This window comes from Catharus ustulatus, chromosome 3, assembly GCF_009819885.2.
Source record: "Catharus ustulatus isolate bCatUst1 chromosome 3, bCatUst1.pri.v2, whole genome shotgun sequence".
Classification (NCBI taxonomy): domain Eukaryota; kingdom Metazoa; phylum Chordata; class Aves; order Passeriformes; family Turdidae; genus Catharus; species Catharus ustulatus.
In genome coordinates, this window is record NC_046223.1 from 59,205,047 (window position 1) to 59,215,654 (window position 10,608).

Genomic DNA, 10,608 nt, shown 5'->3' on the forward strand with positions numbered 1-10,608 from the left:
ATCTTTGGCTTGGTATCACACCTGAGGGATTACAAAACAGCACAGTAGACTTGATAAGAGACTCAAAAATACATTATAGAAGAACTCTGAAAGATTACTTTAGCAAAAAAAACTGCAGTAACACAGTGGAAAATTCAGCCAAGTCACTGTTAAGTCCATCTGACAGAACCTCTTAGACTTGGCAGCATCAGCTCTGGGAAAAAATGCAGCAGAAAACAAAGTTGTAAAAATCTTTTTGAGAAAATCCCTCACTGGACTGCAGTGACTGGGCCAATAGTCTCATCCTCTGAAATGACAACTGACAACACAACTGTGTCAGCCTTTAATTTTACAACTAACCTCTGAACTTTTTATTTCATGGTTGTTTAGGTCTCAAATACTAGAAATACTAGAAAGGAAGTATATGTGTGCTCCTCTTCGATTTAACCATGCCATTTGGGACAAAAAAAAATTATGTCTATACAGGTAGGAATCTGTCAGAGCAAGGAGAGTATCACTCGGAAGTACATTATCATCGTTTAACCCCAGCCAGCAAGTTCCAGGCAAATATTTGCTCACATAAGCCTCACAACCCCTCCCAGCCCACCCCATGAGGAATGGGGAGGATAGTTGGAACAAAAGTAAAAAACATGCATTGAGATAAGAATAACTTATCTCTTAATAACTTTAATAATTTAAATCAAAGAAGATAGACAGCCTGTCCCTGAGCAGTAATTGGTCCCTCATGGCCAATGCCCCCCAGTTTACACAGCGTATGAGATATTCTATGGTATGCAATACGCCTGTGGCCAGTTTGGGTCAGTGTCCTGGCCATGCTCCCTCCTGGCTTCTTGTCCACCTGCTCACTGGCAGAGCGAGGACTGAAAAGATCTCCCCTTGGGTAAACGCCACTGAACAACGAGTAACGCATCACTGTGCTGTCAACACTATCCTCACGTTAAATCCGAAACACAGCGCTGTGGCTGCTACTCGGAAGAAAATTAACTCTGCCCCAGCTGAAAGCAGGGCATACTTAAAAGCAGATCTAGACCAGAAATGCTTACTCGTTGTGTAAGTCACACATTTTGAATAAACAGAAGTCGGTGCATGTCATGCAAAGGTGACACACGGACATAACGTTGCGGTGGACGCGGCCCCGCCGAGCAGACAGCGGCACGATCACTTCTTCCTCTGTTTCCTGCTCTCCGGACCCGACCTGCAACCGACGCCGAGCCGATAGGCGCCGGTGCAGCGGCTCGCAGGGGCCAGGCAGGGCCAGCCCTGGCCCGGCCCGGTAGCCGCGGGCAGCTGGAGCCGACCGGCTCCTACAGCCGGCGGGGCCGCCGCCGCTGCCTCAGCGCCGCTCCCGGCGCGGCCCGGCCCGCCCGCGCGCGCCCCCGCCGTGCCCCGGCTGTCCCTCCGCGCTCGCCGTCGCACCGCAGCCAATCAGCGCGCGCGGCGCGGGACGGGCGGGAGCGGGCGCGGGGCGGGCGCGGCCATGGAGGACGTGAGCGCCAAGTTCGTGTCGCAGAAGATCAGCCGGACGCGCTGGCGGCCCCTGCCCGCCGCTGCGCTCCAGCCCCCCGACCTCTTCGCCACCGGCTCCTGGGACAACGAGGTACCGGCCGGGCGGCCCCGGAGGCGCGGCGCGACCTTCCCGCCGGGGCGCGGGGCGGGCGGCGGCGGCACCGCACACCGCCTCGGTCCCCTGCACCTCCGCCGCTTGGTGCGGGAGAGCGGGGCCGGAGCCGGTCGTGAGCACTGCCTGGTTCGGCAGTCCCGCCCTTCGCTTGACCGTGCCGTGCTCGTGTCCCCAAGGAAGCCGTGGGGCCGCCCCCCCGCACAGCAGCGTTATTCCCCTGGGCAAGCCCTTCCCTCCGGCTGGCGGCGGCTTCCTCAGGAGCCGTGCCTATTGCCTTCCCTGGCTGAGGCTTATTGCTAAGTACTTTCAAAAGCATTTTCGAGTAAATGTGGTGTTGTTTCCGTTCAGGATAACAGGGTCTCCATTTGGTCTGCTGGCGACCTTGGAAATGCGGGCCTCAATGGTGAATATCATGGAGAACCTCATCTGCTGTGTGACATCCAGCACAACGGTGATGTTATGGATATGCAGGTAAAATAGCTGTGTTGAATAGGTCTGTATTTTTTAAGGGCTTGTCACTTAGGAGAAGTTAAGTGAGAGTGATCTGTCGAAATGCTGAGATTGGCCAAAAAATCCTTATGAAGAAAATTGACAAAACCAATCAATATTGCTTTGTGGGTTTGTTTTTTGTGGTTTTTTTTTTCCCCTCTACCTACCAATAATTTAGGTTACTCTAAAATGAAAATTATCACGTCGGTACTAACACTGGCTAATAGCATTCTTGTTATCTCTAGTTTTTGGATCAAGAGAGAATTGTGGTTGCCTCATCAACAGGAACTGTAACTATATTCCGTCATCATCAAAATAACCAGGTATGTGACATGCACTGGCTTTAAGATGCTATTCTGTGTAATAGAGGTCATTTTGATCTTAGCACAATAAACATCTAGCTACCAAAATCAATTTATTTTTAAAATCTGTTAACAAAAACTTTGACTTCACAGATACAGGGAAAGAAAATAGCGTTTTGCACACATGCTACATAAACAAGATTCCAGAGTGAGACAGACTGGGTTATCTCCTTGTCTGTATCTGTAACCGAAAAGCCCATTCATTGAAAACATACTTTAAGACATTAGAGTGTTTTGGGACAGTAGGTATTAATGGAATTGTGTCTGCCTTATCATAGTTCTTGCATTCTTGAACTAAATGACTCATGTTCAATTCTTAACAAATTATAAACAAATTCTCATGAGTGTCATGTGAAGGAAGATATGTAAACTCTAGTCTTTTGCTTTGGTTATAAATCAAGGGAAATAAATGCATAATTACCTTTTTATATATGTTCACACTGACACAGTAAAGGTGAATGTCAGTTAATAATTTGGTGTGGCACCTAAAATAAAATAAGTTCCATGCAGTCAAGATGTGAATTTGACCTTTATTTTCTGAGGGCATCAGTTCTTTTCCCCTGTTGTGGGAAAATACTGAAGATATCAGCCTAGTGAAAGACATTTTATAGTCTGTAGTGTTATTTCTAATTGCTAGGTCATGTGAAAACAGTAGTTCAGAGAAGAAAAACTAACATTTTGTGGAAGAGTTGTATCTTAAGAGTTGATGAAAATTTAGATTTGTATTTGTATAGCAGGGTCTCATTCCCATTAAGTAGTGTGGCTTTCCTTGTTTCTGGTTTCATGAGTATTCTGGAAGCTTTGTTCTATCAGTTTCATTATTTAAGACCATAATTTCATGTCTGGTTACCACTTAGACATTATCTGCCAACCACCGGTGGGAGAAAGCCCATTATCATGTGGATCAAGACACATCTTGTGGAGGAGCAGCCTGTACTGGAGTCGTCTGCAACAACCCAGAAATTGTCACTGTTGGAGAAGATGGTAGAATAAATCTCTTTAGAGCTGACCAAAGGGATGCAGTAAGAACTATAGGTATTGGAAATATCTGGGTTTTTTAAAAAAAATTAGTCTAATTTGGAGGGGGTTGTTTGGTTTTCAGCTTATTACAACAAAACAAAAATGTTAATTGAGTGTTGATTTCAGTATTCCAGGTTGAACATGTTTGTTCCAGATTATTCCTATATTCCTCCAGAATTCAAATACTTGAAACATATTTCAGATATATTTCTATATTCATCTAGGTATTTTTTAGTTAATGGTTATACAGTAACTGTTAGAGAGGAAAGAGAGAGAACATCTTGGAAGATGTTCTCAGGTTCTTCAGGATGGAGTTCTATGGTGTAAGCAATCTGTTTTACTGGTTCCCAATTCAATGACACCTTGACATTTCCCAGGCACTAAGCTGAGTTCTTATCATGAAGACAGAACTCTTGTACCTCATTCAACAGTTACAAAGGAATGCCTTGTTATTTTTGTTATTGTTTAGTGGATTTAAGTGTACAGTACAAAATGCATAGGTTCTACTCAATTAAGGTAGGGAAAAAATCTCTAAAGTTAGGGATTATGTAAAAATCTTTTGGAACCATCATTGCTAAACCACTTAGTGTTAGTCTGCCATAAAACTTTAAATCCTCTAGAACCTCAGTATTCAGTAATCTAACATTTCTTTTTAATGACGTTTTGCTGAGCTTTTTCTTCCCCTCTGCTTTCATTTAAGCAGTTGGCAGAAAAGTCATTCAAATATCTGTAACCAGTCATCAGTATAACTTTTTTGTCTCAATAGCAGAAAATCTTTCCATCTTATGCAGAAATATATATTTATAATATATAATTATAATTAATATAATAATAACATATTTTCAGTATGGGTTTACAAAAATAATTTTAAAATACTTGAGGTGAAAGCAGACTTAACAGAGTTATCCAGTCATAATCAAGATGAAAAGTTTATATATAGTAACAAATAAAATACAAGAAAATAGTGTCTGTTTTTTCAGAAGGCCTCAAAAGTTTCACCTCAAATCTGTGAATTGTTTGACATTGTACATTACTCTGACAAAAAGGGGCACTGGAGAAAAGGACCTGAAAAAAAGAGCCTTGCTATTCAATTATTAACAAGCACAACATAATTTGGATTTAACTTGATACCACATTGGCAGTTCAGAAAAGGTCTAAAAGTTGGTGAATTAAGTGTTTTAGTATAAAACTGGCTAATGCTGTCAGCCAGATTTACAGTTTCTTGTGTTTAGAACTCCATTATGAAAAGCTCCATAACAGCTTCCTGTCAGTAGGTGCTGGCCATATAATGAAAACTTTTGAGAACCAATAAACTTGGCTGAATTGATTCCTCTTCTAGGAGCAACAAAAAGCAATTTTACAAATCATAGAGTAGTTTTGTAATCACCAGAGCAAATTTAATACATCTTCTTACAGATTTGTCTCAGTAGTCTTTCAATATAGTAAGCAAGGGCTCCTTTTTCATAGGGTATTTGCAGATACCAGACATTGTCTCACCTTGAAACTGCAGAGGTTATGGGCATGTTTAAGTTCTGTTCTCTATAAAGAGTTATTTTGTTGCAATGAAATGGAGACTAGCATTCCATTGGTTTACCTGAATGCTTTCTTCCTCTCTTGCAGACAATGCAGACAGCAGTACACTCCATGCAGTGACTTTCCTTCGAACAACTGAGATCTTGACAGTAAATTCAATTGGACAGTTAAAAATATGGGACCTCAGACAGCAGAGAAATGAGCCATCTCAAATATTTTCTTTGTAAGACCTCACTTTTCTACTTATTTACTGAAAAGCATGTGCTACTTTATATAATCTGATTCAAATCTTTCCTAACAACTTCCTAACAACAGGATGGTAAAATACTGATTTTTTTTTAGAAAGGATTTTAACCTCTTTGGTATTTAAATAAGCAAGGGCAGACTGCCTAATGGCTGAGCCACTGTTGTGACTCAGCATTGTGCTTAGCAGGTCTGTTTTATGATTTAACTTTTGAAGGATTATTGCACCTATGCACTTCTCTTTTTTGAGGAAAAAACTTTCAATCCTTCACCCCAGACTACCTGTTTATATTGGCTTTTCTCCACAGGCCTAATGTTAAGTTTCTGGCATTTGGAATGTATTTAAATGGTAACTTTGTGCCTTACAAGGTACTGTGAGAAAACCAAATGAGCTAGATTTCAGTTCTGTTGTTGTCTATATAATAATTCCCACTGCTGTTCATAGACTGTAGTTCAGCTACCTGATTTTGTTAGTGCCCGATCTGCCTCCTATAAAGCTGCCAGATGCTGTGTTTATGTCAGATGTGTACCATAGGTAATGGAATCTGATTGTAGCTTCACGTTATTGCCATACCTCTGGTTTCCAGTAGATGTCATGTGCCTTCAGCCTCAGGTGTCAGATGTTACAGGAACTGAAGGTACTGTCGGTACTGGTACCTCGCTGGTCAATGCTCCTGATGCAGAACTAGGGATTAAGAAAGGAAAAATAGAAGTTAAATTAAAAAAAAGTAATATTTGAGTTATTTGGTTGTTTGGTTTTTTTCCTCTTTGCAGGGCAGGTGACAGAGTTCCACTGCACTGCGTGGATAGGCATCCCAATCAGCAGCATATTGTGGCCACGGGGGGCCAGGATGGAATGCTGAGTATATGGGACATCAGGCAGGGTACTATGCCAGTGTCCCTGCTAAATGCTCATGAAGCAGAAAGTAAGTGTCTGAAATGGATTGGTGAGAAGAAAGTGACATGTTAGAGAAATTTCTGATTCCTGTAAAAATAAGTTGTTGTAACTGGTAGAAAACAATCACATATTTGCTACTTCATTGAATCATAGAATTGTTTGGGTTAGAAGGGACCTTAAAGCTCATTTACTTCTAACCTCCCCTGCCAAGGGTAGGGGCACCTTCCACTGAACCAGGTTGCTCAGAGACCCATCCAACCTGGCCTTGACATTTCCAGGGATGCAGCATTCACAACTTCTCTGGGATGCCTGTTCCAGTGCCTCACCACTCTCACCGTAAAGAATTTCTTCCTAATAACCTAAACTAAACCTTCTCTGCCAGTTTAAAGCCATTGCCCTTTGTCCTATCACTACATGCCCTTGTAAGAAGTCTCTCACATGTCCTTCATGTGTTTAGCATAGATTCTAGGAGGATTTGTTCCATGTTTTTCCCAGGATCAGAGCTGAGGCTGACAGGTTGGTAGTTCTCAGGGTCTTCCTTTCTACTCTTTTAAAACATGGGTTTGTGCCCATCTTTCCCTTTTCCAGTCCCCTCGTACTTCACCTGACTGCCATAGCCTCTCAGATATGGAGAGTGGCTTGGCAACCGCATCATCCAATTCCTTCAGGACTCTAGGATGCATCTCATAGATTTATGTACATTCAGGTTCCTTAGGTGATCGTGAACCTGAGCTTCTCTTACAGTGGGAAGGACTTTGCTCCCCGACACCCTGTCTTGCAGCCCACCCATTTGAGAGGTATGGGAGGAGAGGTTGCCATTGAAGACCGAGGCAAGAAAGTTGTTGAGTAGTTCAACCTCATCCTTGTCCAGTGTTACCAGTTTTCCAGCATTGATTATTGGGGGGCGTACACCTTGGACCTTCCTTTTCTGGCTGCCATGCCTGTAGAAGCCCTTCCTGTTCTTTTCATCCTTGCCAGGATCAGATCTAGCTTCTCCTTGATCTTCCTCACTCTGTATCCCTAACGTTTCTTTCGATACTCTTCCCAGTATACCTACTACTATCCCATGTGTTCTCATCTGGCTCGCTTCCTTCACTGTGTAGGAGACCGTTCTTACCTAAAAGTGAACTTTATCTAAACTAAAAGTAGATTATAGTAAGCAATTCTTTTATATGCTGTTAGATGTATTTGATCAGAATGGCTGTGTTTCTAGCATGGTAGGTGTATAAATAATAATGGAAGCTGGTGCAGCGTTAGGCAGACAGAGTAAAGCAGAATGCACATACTAATAAACCTGAAAACATGAGGTAGAAGGGGAAACTCAACATTCATTTGGTGTCTCCACAGTGCTGAAACAGCTGACTTTACTGGTAATTTCATTAACAAGACAACAGTTAATTTTATGCTGAAAATTCTGTGATTTGATGCTGCAGTTAAATTAAAGGAGTAAAAGTATTTCTTGATGTTTATTGACTTCAATGTCCTTTGCAGTTGTGGTATTTAGACATAAAATAATCTGTGTCCTGGGAAGGAATGCACGCTATGTGCAGATTTAAACTTCATAGCAGGGAAGATGATATGATACTGTGCAGAATGCCTGAATTCAGATAAGAATTAAACAATTTTCATAGCACTGAAAATGCAACAAAATAGGGTATTTTTTTTCTTCTTTTTTCTTTCCCCCCTTCCCTCTGCCAGCAGAGGGAAAACTGCAGTATATAACTTAGAATTGAATTAAAAATGAATTACAATTAAAAATGAAAAGTTTTGATGGAGGCATGGGTTCTTGTAGATGTATGTCTATATCATACTGTCCAAATGCATTGATTGAAGTACTTGAGACTTGTTCTTTTTTTTGATACTTACAGTGTGGGAAGTTCACTTCCATCCCTCTGACCCTGATCATTTATTTACGTGTTCTGAAGATGGATCTCTTTGGCACTGGGATACTTCCACAAACGTATCTGAAAAACCATCTTTTCTTCATCAAGGTAAGGATGTTTGAAGTCCATCTGCACTAAATTTGTGAGTTGGTAACACCATTACAGTCTGTATTCTCACATGACACAATTAATAACATAGTCTTAATACAGATAATTAAAAGCAGGTTTCTTTTCTTAGAAATCAAGTCCTATTAGGCATTTGAGGAAAACTACTTATATAGCAAACAGTTGTGCAGAGGTTTTTGTGGTCTGGTTTCAGTTTTTTTTAATCTGCTACCCTCTGACCAATGTGTGAAGGGGCACATTTATGATTTCAAAGATAGACTGTGTTCACTTAAAAATTATCTGTATGTAGAAAAGAAACAGAGGCAGCCTAATTGACATTATTGAGTCTCTGAGGGAGTTACACTGTTAGAATACAAAAATAATTTATTGGTTAATACGATAGTAGAATTATGAATTTACAATTCAGGGTAATAATTGGAACTTTCAATAAATGAAACTGGATCCTTTTGCATGGTGGCAGGATTTTAAAGTTATGATACTGACTTTTAATTTAAGCATTTGTTTTCACATTCTGATAACAAACACTGCTAAGTGCTTGTGACTTTAAACTGTAAATAGTGAGGAGACTTTCAGATGTCACCTGCCTTTGGCCTCAAAGTTGTCATTCAAAGTTAAGTTATATCTTTGGAAATTATAGGATTACTGATTCAAGTCGGACTCTGCATGTTTTGAAGTACATGAAGTATAAATACTTTAGCATCACTTCTGACACCTGCTAGCCTTATGCTGAATGGGTTCTTAGAATGTGAGACTTCAATTTGAATGTAAAATGTTATGTGGGAAAATTTGAAAATCAAATATAGATGTATCACTTGCTGCAGAGTAAGTAGGGAGGAGGAGCAGTAGGGAATAAGCGTTACTGAAGCAGAGCTGCAAAACCCAAATAGAGCAAGACACTCTATAAACAGACATGTGTTCTTGTATCCTTGCTTTTGTATCTGGCTAGAGAAACTTGCAGGTACTTACATTGTCTGTTCAGTGAGATGAGTTAATAGCTATTGTAATACGTTTGTTTTAACTGAGGGTAGAGCTGGTAGGAAGTATTTGTGATTATTTCAAGTACTTGATTTTTTAAGCTATTTTTTCCTTAATTTACCAGAGAAATGGCATCTCAACTAATCTGAAAATTGACTTAAATGTAAAATTATATTTCTATTGTGTCTGACCCATATCTACTGAGTTTCTCTAAAATCTGAGAATATATAACCAAAATTGAAACTTATTTCTTTGTCTTCCCTCTTTCCTTCTTTCAGGAGGAAGAAGCACTGCCTATCTTTCCCACAGTACCATTAACCAGTCTGTAGTAAGTGCCTGGCTAAGCAATGATCCGACCAAAGACCGCATGGAAATCACCAACCTGATTCCAAATCAGACTTTGTCTGTGAATAGTTTAGATGTTCTAGGACCATGCCTGGTATATGGTACTGATGCAGAGGCTATTTATGTGAACAGACAACTTTTTGCTTGAAGTGACTGCGGCATCCCTTCAAAGTACGACCAGCTTGAACTACTGGGAAATGTCGGGTTCATTCCTAATGCTGCTTGTTAGTCTGTTATTGGCATGTGTGGGAGAGGCCTCAGCTTGGTCCTGGTGTTTTGGAAGAAGTGAAGTACTTCACATTCTGACAGCTGTCACTTGATGCTCCAGGATGGGTGACAGAGCAAGCTTACATGCCATTTCTTCCCTGCTGCCTGCTTTTTTTTGACAAGCAGGAAAGTAGTCACTAAGGGCAAAATCTTTGGTGTAAAGTGATGTCCATAATGCACACAGAAGAAAAGGTAAACCCTGGATTTTTATTTTTCCCTGTAAAGGTATTTTTCAAATATTATTTCTAAAGCGAAACTGTAGGATTCGTTGAAATTCTTTTTATGTCACCTGTGAGAGATTGGGGTTTTTTTAAGCTCAGTTTTTTTATATATATACAGGGGAACATAATTTTTAATGTTAGTCCATGAGAGTTGGAAAGAAAACTGTTAAAGCTATGAAATGTGAAAGGTTCTATAGGAATCTAAGCATTTTGGCAACATTATTTTGAATTATTTACAGCTTCATCATGGATGCTGCATGTTAAAACTTGATAATGCACCCGTAAATCTCCCAGCAGAAAAGTGGGGTTTATAATTAAGTCATAATTGACAGATATGTTGGCTGTGTTTTCAGGTGTAAGAATAAGACTTTCTAACCTTGAGACAGTCTTGGTCAAAAATTCACATCTGGTTTATTGAAATCTTTGAAAAGTTACATTTTATTATTAGCATTGTACCTGCTTTTTGTTACAAAGAACCCTTTCTCTTTTTAATAAAAAGTTTTGCACAAGAGGTCTGACTTACTAAAATAATTTGAATAGATGTGCTTGCAGGAACTTAGTTGGATTGAGCCTGGGTACTGCATGTGAAGGATGGAGAAACCTCTGTATTTGGGTAGGAACACGT

General features: G+C 40.6%; 1 protein-coding gene across 1 annotated transcript; it reads left to right on the forward strand.

Moving 5' to 3' along the window:
- The first annotated feature begins 1,454 nt into the window (after positions 1-1,454).
- NUP43 (nucleoporin 43) lies at positions 1,455-10,494 on the forward strand. The gene is made up of 8 exons (XM_033054317.1): positions 1,455-1,597; positions 1,970-2,092; positions 2,356-2,433; positions 3,330-3,507; positions 5,113-5,248; positions 6,043-6,194; positions 8,035-8,157; positions 9,429-10,494. Exons 1-8 carry the CDS (start codon positions 1,478-1,480, stop codon positions 9,641-9,643), a joined length of 1,125 nt encoding a protein of 374 aa, XP_032910208.1. The 5' UTR covers positions 1,455-1,477; the 3' UTR covers positions 9,644-10,494.
- The last annotated feature ends 114 nt before the right edge of the window (positions 10,495-10,608 follow it).